Source organism: Arctopsyche grandis, chromosome 1 (genome assembly GCF_051622035.1).
Source record: "Arctopsyche grandis isolate Sample6627 chromosome 1, ASM5162203v2, whole genome shotgun sequence".
Classification (NCBI taxonomy): Eukaryota; Metazoa; Arthropoda; class Insecta; order Trichoptera; family Hydropsychidae; genus Arctopsyche; species Arctopsyche grandis.
Genome location: NC_135355.1, coordinates 31,940,448 through 31,957,522, shown reverse-complemented (window position 1 = coordinate 31,957,522; position 17,075 = coordinate 31,940,448). Strand labels below are relative to the sequence as shown.

General features: G+C 33.4%; 1 protein-coding gene across 3 annotated transcripts in view; it reads left to right on the top strand.

The window, feature by feature from the left end:
* Window positions 1-17,075, top strand: part of Drip (aquaporin homolog protein drip) — a 72,140-nt gene that overhangs the window by 31,163 nt on the left and 23,902 nt on the right. For 2 of the 3 annotated variants that reach the window (XM_077430302.1, XM_077430294.1), the window contains exon 3: window positions 2,139-2,350. In XM_077430302.1, the coding sequence (XP_077286428.1) occupies window positions 2,139-2,350 (212 nt within the window). Of the gene's footprint in view, window positions 1-139; window positions 336-2,138; window positions 2,351-17,075 lie in introns of all 3 variants that reach the window. The other variant, XM_077430285.1, reaches the window with a different exon arrangement.

Sequence of the window (17,075 nt, the reverse complement as noted above, 5' to 3'; positions counted from 1 at the left end):
CAAAAGTTATAATAAGATTTACCTGAAGGCTATTACATAGTATTGCGGTTAAAAAATACTACTTATATGCACTGTGTTAAAACTCGTTGCGATCGAAAGTCTGCTAAGTATTTATTACATATTAATTTGCTAATTTCAGGGTTGAATTGAAGACAAGTAAGGGTAGCGCCAATAAAAGAAGATTTTATCCTCGAAAGATTTTTATATATTTCCTAACTCAATACATACTTCAAATTAATATTTCAAAATGATTAAAAATTTTCAAGCTCGCGCTGGTTATCGCGAACAACAAAACGTCCAATTCGACCCTATCGGTAAACCTGAAAATTCTAAAGGTAAATCAAAACAAAACGTACTGTGTATTGTCAGTAGAAAATTGGCGTAAATTTTTAAATTTGAACATATGTATGTGCAATACATAAACGTATATCTATAGGTATGTGGTTGAATTAACATGGGTTTTCCAATTCACATGCATTCAATTTTGTTTCGTCTTTTTTTATTATTTATACAAATTATTTTATTAATATATGTATGTATACACAGTATTATTTGATTTTACGTTCGTTCGTCTATCGTGTGTGTTTTAATCTTTTATATTGTTTAACGTATAAGTACAATTGTATCAATGTGTTAGGTATATTTGAAAATGGTAAAACATAACAGTATATTTAAAACATGTACTGTCATGGATTTGTAGTAAATTTTAAACGTAGACTATATTGTACATATAATATTATCATATTAAATTTGTTGGATTGATCCAAACCACTGAGTAATTCTTTACAATTATTGTATAAATATGTATGTATGTATGTATATTCAATGTTGTGTTGAAATTTAAAGAAATGAAATCTGATTTACTTAGTAATGTTGAAAATTGGGTATTTATATTGTATATCCACTACTGGATGAAGACCTCTCCAACCAGCTTCCATTTATATCTGTTTTGCACAACTCATATACACTTTTTTCTAATTTCATCCAACCATCTTCCAGGCTGCCTTATTTTCAAGCTTTTATGTACATTCTTTCGGGTACTATTCAAGTACTTCTTCGGTCCACTTTTCGTATTCAAATATGTAAATTCAATGATGTGTTGAAATTTAAAGAAATTAAATCGAATTTAATGTTGTAAATTGGCTAATCACTATCAGTGATTATTTACAGCCATTTACCATTTACTGCCGGATGAAGACCTCTTCAAAAAGTTTCCATTCGTCTCTGTTTTGCGCAGTTCTCATCCATATCACTCCACACACTTTCTTCTAATTTCATCCACCCCTCTTCCTTGCTGCCTTCCTTTAAACCTTTTGTATGTACATTCAATTTTGTGTTGAAAGTTAAAGAAATAAAATATAATTCAGTAGTGTTGTAAATTGGGTATTGTTGTATCATCATCATCATCATAATTTACAGCCAAAAACTATTCACTGACGGATAAAGACCTCTCCAAGAAGCTTCCATTCGTATTTGTTTTGCACAACTCTCATCCATCTCATACTTCTTTGATTGCATTGCACTCTGTGTAACATTTTGGCGTTCAATATCCAAGCTGTCGTTCAATGTCCAAACACATCCATAACCAGCAGTATTGTTTGGTGGTTGCATTAATGATAACCACCGAGAGGTTCCCGGGTTCAAACCCTGGGATTGAATTGATCTCGATTGAAAATAATTTATTCGGAGTATTTCTTCAGTGCTTCTGGTCGGACTTGGATATATCAGACTCCAAGTCGATCTTTTCCTATCAGAATTTGCCAATTTATCTGATTTCATTGTGAAAACGGTTCCTTGCCAAATTGGCAACTAAACTATCTACTATTTGTCACCACTATTTTAATATGATTTTAAATTTAAACAAGTTTAATATCAATGTGTCGCTTAGGAGTAAAGCCCGTACGGAAATCATGATAAAATATACATAAATAAAAAAAATAAAATACGTCATCACTAGCAGAACACATCAATCTTTTTCTTCAGACAACGTGCCATTTTTTATTTGAAAACGGCTTTCATTCGCCCAAATGCACTTCATCCTAATTGCACTTCATCATACGTTTCTTTATTTCCTCTAAATGAGGTATTATTATTGATACTAAAGTGCTTCAATTTATTTGTTTTTACATTTTTTTCAGAAACGAACAACTTCGTAGGAGTGGCAGACCTCACTGAGAACAGGAAACTATGGAGACAGTTGCTGGCCGAACTTTTGGGCACCCTATTGCTGGTCTCAGTCGGTATTGCAAGTTGCGTAGAATGGGATAAAAATCCTACACCAATCAACGACAGTATCGCCATCACCAAGATAGCCATAACCTTCGGTCTGATCGTGGCGACAATAGTTCAGGTACGTTTTTCATATTATACAAACACATGCCTATGTAGATATTAATGGATACATCGCCGTGCAGTCTTAACCAACGAAAACGCATTGCGTCGCTCTGGATATCGAATTAAGGTTCGTTTATACCAGTACAGCTCAAACCGGCAACTGCACGTAAACAGCACTGCAAAAAATATTATTCACCACATTCTATATCGACACATTCATATGTTCCGTAATGTGTATGTGACGTATCCATTACAGCAGCAACTGACTTGATCTTTTCATATAATACAGCAGTAGGGGAGAGTGGCGTACCTATGGACAAATTTCGCTTTTTCACTCATAGCTCAGCAACTTTATTGTTTTATGCAATTTTTTTCAACCGAAACCATCCGTTCAAATCACCCGTCCAAAACACTAGTTATATTACGACAAAAATATTCGTTTCAATCACTTAAGAGGGTGGCATTTAGAACTCGTATAGAACGCGGCACATATGTATGTATGTATGTACATAGTCTCGGGACGCCACTGTCAAAACGTATCGTGAATTTGTGAACGTCACAGCGAAATTATATTTCAAGTGAAAATATCGTTTCAGTGAAATCATAACCAGTTACATTTTCAGGGTTGGTTTATATTGTTCGGGTTGGTATTACTTAAGGGTTAGGATGGGTTAGGTTAAGTAAGGGTTGGCCCTATTCATGTAAGTTTGGGGTGTTAGGGTTAAAGGTCATTGGGCGCAATCCGACCCGGTTGCGAACATGAATGAAAATATAAATTCACTTAACATTATATATGGTTATTTTATTTAGAATCCATGGAAGAACAAAGTTTGAACCAAAAATATATTTATTCAAAAGATCGAATACTACTATTAAATATAAGTTGTCGTTCTGTTAAATAGCTACTAAAGCAGCCATACTCAGATTTTTTTTTTCTTCCGGGTTTGTTTTGGTTTCTTCTCCACGGGTAGCTACGCTTCGACGCTTACAAAACTGTAGTAACTAAAGGGTTTGGCGAGTTGATGTACGTCCCGCGTGATGTTGATGTACGTACCCGGCAGGTATAAGTTCGCTCCCTCTCTCTCACACGCAGGTATAGGGTCGCTTCTCGCTCGTTGCAATATTTTTTCGCTCGTTTTTCAATATTCCCACAACCCACAAGAAAGCGACCCTTACCATGATAAACTAGAGACATTTATCTATATATCCTCACAATTTCATTTCTGTCCGCCGTGGGTTTTTCTTCCATACTATTTGCCCATTGACCTTTTTAAAGTTAAACGTTGTAAATTCATTGTTTGATACATTTTCACTGCTTGAATTGGTGAAAATATATTTTCACTTGAAATATGCTTTGTAACATGTACGTATATATATATAACTTATAAATGAACGCGTTTTGTAGAACAGAAAGGGTGAAGCAACGACAAAACAGTCCTTTCGCACGGCAACGGGTACAATGTGCGGTTTAAATAAATATTATTTTCGTATTCGATTGTCATTATATCTGTCATTTTCGATGATTTGGCATGATACATTTGTGGCCGTCGCGTGACCGCTAAACGTATCAATGAAATGTTCGAAGTAACCAACTGTCAGCCTTGATCGATTTTCGGAGTAAAAGACGACGAAGACTGCCAACACTCACCGCTTATTATATCCATATATACAAAATACATATATTACATGCTATTATTATACGGCATGCGGACTCACACAGGCGCACTGTTATACATGCATACCGGTCTTTAAGTCGTAGCATTTTTTTTTTCGCCGTCGGAAAAAAAATATAATATCGAGTTTAAACTTTTATTAAATGTTACTTCACTCACCTTGACACAGTATCCGACGATCGTCACTTTTTTTCTCGTATTAGGAAGCTCATCTTCACCGTTGATATATAATTGCGGTTCGCGAATTTCGACACATCCTGTAGTGGGTATACTAAATGCGTCTAATATAAATACATAGTGCGTGAAAACGTTTGACGTTGATTTTCTCGTTTCTATGAATGAATGTTCTTGTCGAGTTTCATTATAAACTGTACGCATGACTTTTATCGAACTATAAAATCACTTTCCAGTTTGAAGCTGTAGTAAATTTGGATGTTCGGAATATTTCTGTTTCTTTGGAATGTTTATCGCCATTTTTAATTTGCATGTTTTTAATGTTTTTCCATGCATTAATGATTAGTTGATTATATGTGGAATTTTCACCGCCGATAGTAATTATATTTTCTTATTACTTTTTGTGAATGTATGTATATACATATGTATGTATGTATAATGAAATATGCAGAAACTTTAAAAATCCTTTTATGTATAGCGTTTTAATTGATTTTTATTACGAATGGGAATGTTTATTGAAATAATACAATTTTATAATAAAAAAAAAATATTTTTGGCAAAGAATGCGCTTGCGTGCTATTACATTTTATTTTACCATGTTTTCTGCTTTTGCTTTTTTTCCTTTATTTACAGTTTACTTGTTTTTCTATCATGTTTTTATATCTTTTTCAAATGTAGGCCATTGTGGCGCATTAGGTTCTTCCTGTAATGCCACAATGGTCCAAAACTATTAAATAAATAAATAATTACTGCACAAGAACATTAAAATGAAGTTCCTTGTACGTCTCTCTTATAGTCTATTGAGTACAAAAATACGTGGGATTTAGTTTTATAACCTATAAAAATGCATGTATGAATGATTAAGTTGGTATGCTTGAGGAGAATTAATGATGAGGTTGGTAAAATGTAATGTGACGTTTAGATTGTTTAGCATTGTTTACTCCGCCGAGTTAACAATATTTTAAGCTGCTTTAAGAGTCTCGCTTTAATCTATCAACAATGTCTCCTGACAACCCGATCCTACATTTTGGGGGCTCGTCCGGGATTAAACAGTGAAAATTACATTTAAATTTGTCTGGATGCTAAAAGGATGAAAGATGAAACATTTAAAGAGTGGAAGAAAGTGCAGAGTGTTAGAGACGATGAATGTCATTTGAGGGCGTGCGATTTATCAGGAAGGGCCAAGTGTTGGATTTAGTTTTATGACCTACTAGTGGTGCTAACCGGCTTTGCGCGGTTGCACTTTTAAAGATCTCTTCCGTTTTAGCACTGATACAATAAAAGTAACTTAAATGGAAATGCAGTCTGCTAGTGAGAATACCATGAAAAAAATCTGCATTTGTTTATTTATAAATGTATTTAATCGAAAAAATTTATATTATTTAACGACCAACCAATCCCAAACGCTTTTGACCAATCCAGACTAAAAATAAACGACTTTGACGACAGCCAATCAGAAAAGAAATTTCAGATTCCGTTTCGGTTTTATATATAAGATATAGAAGAGTGCATGTATAATTGATTTGGTTGGCAATTCATGAGTAGAATAAATTTTGAAGTTGGTAACATGCAATGTGACGGCACTCCCAAGTCCAATTTTGAATAAAATGAGTTAAAGATAAAATCGGGTAGAGCATACTAGGTGTCTTTTTGTAAATTTATATTTAAATAAAATCACGAAAGTATTATGTATATAAATATCCCCACGAATCATGATCAAACGAAACTTTTCTGTGAAATAGTACTATACAACTGTTGCTGTTGCGTCTATCTACTACTATTTATTTATAAATTTTTAACATGCTGCCTTTAACAATATTGAAAAATACTAATTGCATGTAACACGTTTTTTCGACGCACGCAGTCGAATTTTTTTCAAATACTTTTTAAATGCATTTAGTTGTTTAATATGAAAAAAACTACTTACCTACCTACATGTAAACAATATTAAAAACCAATAGAAAAATTAATAAATTAAATAAATTTTCAATAGATGCCTAGAGGAAACATTGGTAGCTAACAGTGGTTCAGTGGTTTAGTCACTTACATGTGTATGTATGTACATACATATGTCGAATCGAAACGACTATTATAGTTCGGTGAGCGTTATCTCAAATACGTAGAGAGACAGACAGACAGACACACAATATAGCGATATTATATATATATATATATATATATATATATATATATATATATATATATATATATATATATATATATATATATATATATATATATATATATATATGTATATGACGAATTCATCATAACTTTCAGTTTTAGTTTTTTTTTAATATAAATTTTTTGAATGCAAAAATGTAAATGAAGTCGCGTGTTGTTCGCCGTAGTATTTTTTCTTGATGAAAGCTTATTAAATTTCGCACACGCGGTTTTTTTTATTGGCGCGAGCCGTTAATTGCGCCACCAAAAAACGCACCTACACACATCGCGAGCCGGCTCGTTAAGACATAAAACAATTTTCTTTGTCGGCTCGAATAATTTATTTATTATTTATTATATAATGATAAATATAATGCGCTCGTTGCGACACTGCGCTCGCACAGAAGACGAAGATGAAGAGTGGGTATAAAAATGATAGATAAATAAATCAGATGGGCCGATTGACCTTCGCCATTGATGTGTTTGTTCGCCGCGTGTCAAAAACGTCTTTTATGCCACCGAGACGTTCTAATGATCGATGGCCTTAGAATTGCAAGTCAAAAAACGAAAGCACTCGGTGAGCTTTCGGGACCGATTCACAATTTCGCGGTACGTATGTATGTATGTACATACGTACATACAGTCAGGGTGACCAACCTTGAAACGAGCTGCTCTAGAGAGACATTATTGTGAAAAGTTCACACGCTACCATTTGGGTACAAGGTTTCAGTTTCGGCTGGTCAATTCATTCCACACTAGTTTTATTCTTGTAATATATCAGGTATACTATGTATATTTCCGTTGATTTTTCAGGCGACGCTTAAAAAATTATTGGGGAAATTCTTTATAGTAATGTGTGTGTGTGTGTATGTAAGTTTGGGGGCAATCTTAGGTCAGTTCTTAAAACGGTTTTAATTGCAGTGAAGTTTTGACGGATACTTTTTTAATGAAATGAAGTGATATGTACACATATGAACAGTTTTGTAAAATATCGCAGTTCGAAAGAGGCGATCTGAGTCCTAAATCAATCCAAAAAGCCGAAATCATAAAGTTAAAAACAAAGATAGAAGAGATGGAAAAGAGAAACGTCAAACTAGTGACGAGAACGACTTGGCCAAAGTACAAGCACCGCATCGGCCGTTTTAATTTTGTAAAAACATATTTTTATCTTTTTTTATATAGCCTATTAGTGAAGTAAAAATATATAAGAGATAATGAGAGCCTATAATAAGATATAGTGTGAAACAATAAAGTTATAGGCGTTTAATCAATTAGAATCTGACAAAGCAAGCGGGTGGCGGAAAGTCAAACATATAATTCTACAGGCTAGTGGCTGTCACCGTCTCCAATATTTTCTAAATCTTAAACGTATTTATTACGATTATATTTCACCATCGGAATAGCGAAAGCAATTTAAATATTTATTGGCGACCAAACTTTGCAAAATGGCAAAGTTTTAAAGCGATCTAAAGAATTTAGGAAATATTGTCTGACTGATTAGCGTTTTAATATATTTTAAAAAAAAATACGATTTTTTTTAAATATAAGTAGGCAAAAGTGTCATATGTAATTTATTTAAGCATAATGTTCTCATTATGTGTGTTAGCTTTAATTTTTGAGTTGATTTGATTATATTTGGTTATAATGGGATGGGTGCAAAAAGTTGGCAACAACTTAATTTTATTAGTCAAGTCTAATAAATTTAGATATTCCGTTGATAATATGTTAATACATGTGTTCGTATAATATATGTATTATTTTTTTTCACCCGGTTGTTCATCAACATATTTATGAGTCATGTTATACATACATTTATGTATACGTACGTATTCCATTAATTGAATTTTCTTACAAAAATTGTTTTTTTTCCGCCGTATAAGGAACGTATGGTCACCCCAGTTTCCGATCAGCATTTATAAATGGTAACGAGCCTACGGTGCATTACATCATTTTTGTCAATCGTAATCGGAGCTAAATGTACCGGATTTTAGACGTGAACTCTCTAGTTCTAAAGTGACTCAAGGCCCCCCCTCAGAAGCGGTTGATAAAGTTCGCGCCTTTTAAAATATTGATTGATGATTCTTTTCCAAACTTGCATACAAATTATATTATTTTTTTAAATCGACAACCTGATCTAATTTCATCTTTATAAAATGTTAACCGTGTGAAGCGTGAATAGATCGGCGAATTTAAAATTCGATTCACTCGAAGGATTTATAACCATTTCTACTATTGCTAGCATACGTTTTTTAAAATCCAAAATAATAGTCTTATTCTATTTTATAATTTGATAATTTGATATTATCAAACTGACAAGATCAATTTTAAAGTAATGTATGTAATTATACACTGAAAGATATTTTATTAAATGACGATTAATATAAGATTGCCGTAAAACAAAATGGAATTTTCAATTATTAATTATTTTATATGAAAAATCGTTTTTATGCAAGTGATTGGGTATTTTTGCTTACGTCATAATGTCCTGTGAACTTTCTATTTTATTTTATTGCCGAAACTTTTATACGAAATGACAACTTATACATACAAATTTTGATATTTCGAGGAAGAATGTATTTTAAGCTTATTTTATTGTGTAATAAAAACAAATAATTCGGATAGTTTATAGTAGTTAAATAAATAAATCTCTTTATTGTGAAACTTATATTTTCCTATTTTGTTCAAGTGTCATTAAATATAAAATAAAGTAATTTCTTTTTTTTTAAATCCAATAGATCTATTATAATGTACATACTCAAAGATTAAATAAGTATGGAACGCTGTATGCTCAGCACAGTGAGAAAAGGTAGGAAACGGAATACGTGGGTGAGAAGTATGACAAGGGAGTGAGAGAAAGTGGAGTGATTGAAATGGCAACTGTCGGGTCATGTAGCTAGTACAATGAATGAAATTTGAACTAAAGTGCACGAATGGTACCCAAGCGAATGTAAAAGGTTGAAAAGAAGACCGCACGGGAGATGAGTGGATAAAATTGTAAAAATGTGTGGGTTGATATGGATGAGAGTTGCGCAAAAACAGTGGAAGCCTGTCCACGATTATGAGTGGCTGACGATGATGATGATGTATGTGCATATATACATCATCTATCTACATTTTTCAATTTTCAATCTACAGTTTTCAAATGAAATCCAACAAATTTGTTACACTACTCAAAGTAATCATACAACTCATAGTATTTATACTACTAAAGGCGTAGACACACAGAATCGTACGGCACGGCATACCTAGGTAAACTCCAGCTGTGACTGGGTGTTTTATGTCATTATTAATTTGTACGATCTCATTATTTCAATAAGTTTCTCCTACATTTATTCAGATGAAATTATAAATATAAGTAATAATGATAATTTTCGGAAGCTATAAGGCAACACTTATATGAAAGTGTATAGCTATTTTTATTTCTTGCGTGCATTTGCGCGTATTTCTGTATACATATGTATGCATGTGTATGAATATATTATTATTTGTATGATTAAATATAATTAGCTATTAAGCTATATTTTACATAAATAAATAAATAAATATGGGAATCACTGTCAAACCTATGTCAATACGAGGGGAAATTATCACCGAAAACACTCTCGAAGGGATGAATTTTGGCTTGGCATAGATCAGGCGTCCTTGCTTTTTTGGATGTGAAAAAATATTTAAAAAAAACGTGTGTATCATTTTGTGTTCATGCGCCCTAATGGTATTTATTCATGGTAAATTAGACCGCAGACTTTTTTACTAAAAATTCCGTTTATACTATTTTTTTCCAACTTTCACTCATCTGATCAATTCCAAGCTATTGGGCCATTTTTAATTGCTCGTTCAGAGGAAGTTAAGTATCTCTGAAAATATCAAAGTAATAGGAAATGTCTATTTATATTATAATTTCATTTAATTAAGAAACTCATTGAGAATTATGAAAAGACCCAAAAACAAAAAAAAACGCAATCTATGTACATATAATCTAAGCAAACTGATCAACAGTCAATCCGCCGGAAATCAATTGGCCGAGTGCGCAATTCCGCAACCGAACGAAAGGCATACACGTGTGTGGTATTAAACGATATAAACATATGTACATATATAAATATATAATAATAATAATGGAGTTTTGTCCCCATACAATGGAACGCCCGGGGCTGTACCGGTTGCACCCCAAAAACCGGGTCATTTTTTGCATAAAAATTGCGCAACGCACATTCAAAATCGAACACCATATTATACATATGTAGTTGGAACGTGTGTGTGTGTGTGCACGTTTGACATTCGTTCTGGTGCCAAAAATAAATTAAACATCGACTCGATTGTGCGTAATATTGTATCAATTATTGGCCGCCGTTATGCAAATGTGGTACAGGTGTGATGGGTTGAGGTGATGTCTGCTCAAATCGAGATGTGAGATTGGAGATCTCAGAGTGTCAGAAGTTCAATCGATCTTATCTCGCGTATAAATTAGACGTTCACATATCAAATTATATAGGCACGGTCAGTAATTATAATTTCACAAAACGATAATTGCGATTTATTTAATTTTGGACCTTTTCGAAATACATATATGGGACAAAACCTTTGAGGTCAAGTTTTGAGCAACCTTCTTTCGTTGTGCGGTTATTATCGATAATTGTATATTTTAAATATGAAAGGTGGAAAAACTTTGGTCTCTTTTCGTTTTAAATTGGCATGTAGTCTGTTTAGAATTTGCAGGAAATGTAGTGAAATGAAAGCAACAGAATTAGAAAGTACCCTCTTTATCAGAAGCAATTTAGATGAATGAACAAAATTGCATAGTCTGTAATAAAATGCATTTTATGTACATTCCAATGTATCTTTTATTACTATTATTTGTACCAAAAAGTTAAAAGAGTGAAGATATTGTTCAAATATCCATATTTAAATAGTAACTTCTTCTTATTTTTTATTTTATTTTATTTTGCATAGATTGTCTTTTTAATACGTAGATGGAGTCACGAATGTACTAGATAATAATTTTTTCACACAACAGGAGGATCTCGCTTTTAGTTGTTTCATTTATGCAGCGGTTTAAAATTTATAAATTTAAGCTATCATTTTATTTTATTTATTTATTTTTATTTTACATAGATATATACATATACCAGGAAGGCCTAACAGATAGACCCAAATGCGCCTTCCTAGACAATTAATTACAAACATTGTAGGATTTTTATTACACAAATCGCTGTATTTCAATAGTCTGAACAACACGAAATTAATAATTAATTAATCTATAAAGATATCTATGGATTTGGACTTGTACATACATTTTTACATATTGCACATAAACCAAATTCAGATATTTGTGACTGCGGGTAGGATGATTTATGCCGATTTGATGGAGGAACCGTTTCAACAATGAAATCAGATAAATTGGCAAACTCTAGAAACTTAGAAACGATTGACTTGGAGTCACAAATATCCAAGTCTTACCAGCGGTATTAAAGATTAGCACGGGATCGAACCCGGTAACCTCTCGGTGCTTCACATAAACGCAACCACCGAGCCATACTGCTGGCTATATGACTATATTATAACCCAACAAAGAGCGTCAGGTCAAAAGTATTAGGAAATATAATTTTAAATCCAATACAGAATTAGAACTAAACATTATGTAAGATGTAAGAGCCACAGATATACACATATGTATCTACATATGTGTAACAGCAGAATAAAGATAATGGAAATAGTGCTTTTGATTTTTTTTCTTCTGTACCAAAAGGAAGACGGCCATTAGAGGATCTCAGCCAAAAAAGTCAAGTAGCATCTTAAGTACTACAAACATAAATACTTACGTACATCTATTCTAACACTCGTTTTAACAAATTACGAAATACTAATTTGTGAACATCAATTTTGGATACTCAACGAGAGCGTCAGGTCAAGAGTAAACAGCAGTGAAGCGATTGCTCAAGGGAGTGTTGAAGAAATGTACCCAGGAGGGGTAGAATTAAGAACGTATATAGATTTTAAAATCCTTAGCCACGCACTTAATAACTTTTTTCATTGTGTGGTCTCAATTAAGCTACCTACTATTGGAAGGTATACTGGATATTTTGAAAGAAACGGGTAGAGATTTCAACGCGTATAAAATATATTGGGTTTGGTGCAAACGATCGAAAAGCTCCAGACAGATTGAACCACAAATTAACTGGATGGCTGCTTTAAACGCAATTCTCGACTTCACGAATGAAAAATTGCACATCAGATGACGAGTAGCTTTTCGAGGTGCACAGATGCAATTATTAAAATTGAGTTGGATCTTTCTGGCGAGTTTTTAATAATTTAATAAGTAAAAATTCGGAACTAAAGTACCAGAAGCCCAGAACGTATACAGGGTAGGTATGTCGGGACTTTTCGCTTAGTGTAAGTGCGAGCAGTGCGCACGCATACACGGTACACGTGTCGTTAATCTGTGCTTCAGTCTGTCTGGCGCTTTTCGATCGTTTGCACCGCATCGAATATATTTTGATTTTTTATGATGCCCAAAGCCATTGTATCAATTCCATTAATCATCACTTGAAAATCAAGAATGAAAATATTACAATCGTAAACTTAAAAGGGCAATTTTCGAATTGTGTCACAACTTGTGCAAAATTCGCGTTTGTTTTTTTTTTTATTACATTTCAAAATTTAGCCTCCGTTGTGATGCAAGGCAATTTCACTTTCTCTGTCACGGTGCGAGACAACCTTGAGTCGACTTTCTTCATTGTTCGTTGACCACCATAATCATCATTATCATCACAATCATCATCATCATCTGCTACTATTCTTATGTCATTTTTTTGGCTTCACTTTCTTTCAATGCCTTCCATTCCGATTTATGAATGTGCCGTTGGGGGAAAGGAGAGGGGATACTTCGGCGGTAGACCATGAACCATTTAACGATTTTCACTGTCGCCTGCTCCATAAAACAGGCTTCGAAGGTTGCGCAACCGGCGACCGGTTCGAGGAGACGTCTTTTTCAAGACCACCCGAAAGGCGAACCGGTGTCTGGTCGAACCGGGCACTTTTGAATCATCATCGAGATCATCAACGGGGATGGCTTCTGAAACAAGAATGATAAAAATAGAATATATTTATATACATATATGTATATAGTATTGAAGACATCTACTAATTAGAATCCAAACTAAATTGTTTCACCGTCGACTTTTTTCGGCTCCTAAAGATAGAGGCATTTTATTGATGATAATTGCCTTAAAGATTTACCCAGATTTATCTTACAATACCAGATATACATAGATAGTAAAAAAACTGCCATAATTGAAACAAAATGACATGAACCGAAATCATATTCAGAATCTGTAATGAAAACCTTGATAGTTAATATTTCTTTATCTGAAAACAAAAGCTGCAAAAATAAATAGCAGTAACTTGCATTCCATTTTAGCACTTACATCTCCAATAAGAGAGCTTTTTATAGGTTTCACTGACATATTATATTCTGAACCTAACCCAAAACTCGTAATTCATATTTATTTATTTGGAAAATTTACAGTTTATTAAGTTACATAGATTGATAGTAAAAAAACATAATTATGTTAAGTAAACCATTAATTATTTTCACATATAGGTAAAAAAAAGAAAATCTCAAACATTTAAAATAAGAAACAAAAATGATAATAGAGTAAGATAGTTAAAGAAAACAAAAAGAAAAAAAATAGAAATAACAGTATAATAAAAATATCAAAATAATAAGAATAATAATATGATAAAAATTATGAAATAATAAAAATAATATATTATATAACAAAAAACAAAAAGACAAAATAAATACATCAAAATAAAAATTCATAATCACAATCGTAAATTTTCAATAAAATTAATCATCGAAAAACAAATTTGCAATAATCACTCTAGCTTGTATAGCATATAGAAGAATCTTTTGAAATAGAGTAAACCAGGGGCGGCTCGTAACTTTAAAAGCAGTTGGGGCACAAGGTGGCTAAAGCTGCCCCCCCCCCTCTACTTTTGTATATTTTTTCCAAAAAATTGAACTTAATATACATATTTTCGGTAACATTTTATGTGTTCTAAAATATAAAATGATAAAAGTGAAAGAATTGACAATTTATATCTTGCAAAATATGATTTTAATGTCTAGAAAATATAAAACGTATAAAAAATATAGACAACCGGGGTTAGGGTAATTTTTCCCAAAAATAAATAGGTATGTATTTACGCAGTCAACTAAAAGCGACCCTCTTTATAGGGAAATACGGATTATTTTTCACTGCCTCGATTGATAGTCTACACTCTATACCTGTGGTTCTAAACCTGGGTTCGATCGAACCCCAGGGGTTCGGTGAGTCAGTCTCAGGGGTTCGGTGGAGGTCAAGACCCGACTCATATGATTCGGGTGCCAATATTGAGAAGGGTTCGGTGAATGCGCATATGAAACTGGTGGGGTTCGGTACCTCCAACATGGTTAAGAACCACTGCTCTATACACAGTACCACTCGCAAGTGCTAGAGTGGCAGGCAAACCGAAGCTGGCAACCACGGGACCACGGCAGATAAACGACTGCCTCGGACTGAAATAAGAGCCTGCTCAACTCACCGCGTGTTGAGCGGGACAAAGAAGCACTTCTTGACTTCGAATCGCCAACAAATAAAAAAAAGGTTTATTTTTTGGTGAGGAGAAATTTGTGTCGGGCTACTGCCCCAGTTGCCCTTAAGAGGGCTGTACACCTGAAACCTTTATTTTGTTACCGTTCCTTTCTTCGATATATATATTGAGTGTACGTATATATTGAGTGAATGCGACAATATATATCAATATATATATTGAGTGAATGCGACAGTTGCGCTTCGACCAGATAAAACGTATTTTAAATTGACAAAATCGAGGTTTCGTATTTTACTATTTTCTCCTCCAAAACTGGACCAATTTTTAAAAAAATTTCATCATCGGTATAAGAAAGATTCTTTCTGTGCATCTATCGGCGTATTTTTTTTTAAATCGATCGTTAAATAAGCACGCTGGACTCGTTTCGTGGGTGTAAAAAAGAGGCGATTTTATAGATTTTTGGCGGCTCCTAGCTCATATAAAAAAAAATTAATCAAAATAATAAAACGATAGATCAATGGTGGATATCCATAGCATATTAAAAAATAATTTCTCTAGTGCCATAATTGAGGAAGGGAGAAGCATAGTACGTTTGCATGGACAAGGCGCTGCTGTCCAGCCCTCTTAAAGACGAACCACCCCTGTATTAGACAATTCTTGACTAACATTTTTTTTAAAAATAAGGAAGCTTTAGCCATCAGCCTAATCTTACTTAATCCTTACTCTTCGGACCATTATATAATAAAAACAAAAACCAAGTTTTACCTAATTTGACCTAATCCTCAATTTTATTCCTAAATAAGCTTATTGTAAAAAACTAAATGTATGTAAGCTTATTGTAAATCATATTAACAATTAGATACAACATAACTTCTTATTGAATACTTATCTCGCAGATAAAACCGACTGAGGAGATATACAGTGAAATGTCAGATTTGACATATTTGGCCAAAAATCAATATATATCGTGTATTACATTACATGAAGCTAGACGCCAAATTTGAAATTTATATATACATATGAGAGTTAAAACTATAAATATTTAAATATTAGAGATAACGAGAACCTATAGAGCAAATTTTATAAAATATAGAGTGAATTATAGGCGTTTAAATTAAAATCTGAAATAGCATATCAAGGCGAAAAGGTTGAAGATAGATTATGGTAGCCTTACGTACCGTCATAAACGTCACCGTATCCGAGATTCTGGATATTTGTTACGCATTGTATACGATATTTTATCTCCAACGTAATGGCAGACGATACATTTACGTATATTGATGACCAAAATGAGCAATATGGCAAAGTATGAAAACGATCGGATAAGAGATAAAAATGACCACTGACACGAAAGCCATGTGAAACGTAAAGGAGGTATGTAAAAAAGAAGAACCAACTAAGCAACAAACAGTCTGATTCTTTTGAAACGAATCAGTCAACTTTACATTCAGCATCATCACACAAAGCTTCTACGAGTGATTTTTAAAAGTCATTTACGCCCTTTTTCTACAATGCCAAGTGTTAGAATTTTGTACGTTCAAGATTTACACGACCGTGACCCGGTTCGAACAATTATTACATATTATACATAGATATATGTATACTAGTATCTCCACGCTTGTCTTCATTAAGTGGAACGTTCGATTAACAGACGTTGCGCATACGTGTATTTAGTATGTGCGAGTTACGTAAAAATACTGTATGCATACGAAAAGCGTGCACTGGCATACCAGTAACTAGAATGGCCGATATCGAGAGCTTTCGAAGCTCATAGTGCACGCCCCGACCGAACCGGTTTACATAAATTAGAATCGAGTATTATTATTTCGTATTATCGTTACATGCGTGTAATTTATACGCGTGTTTGAGAGTTTCGGTGTTGATTATACGTGATTTTGAATTTTCGCTTCGGCGCGTCTCTCTCGTCTCGTCTGCGAGAGTTCAATGTCGCTTTCGGCGGCCGCAGACACATTGGCGCCGATAGTTTTGGCGCGATGTAATATGTGATTATTGCCACAACGCGAATGACATGCTTTGTTTATTGTTATCAGATGTAATGTAGTGTTTAGTCTGTGAACAAATGGTAGGGTGAAATTTTCTCCAGTATGGTATTTTTTCATTGCAATATGTTCTCTA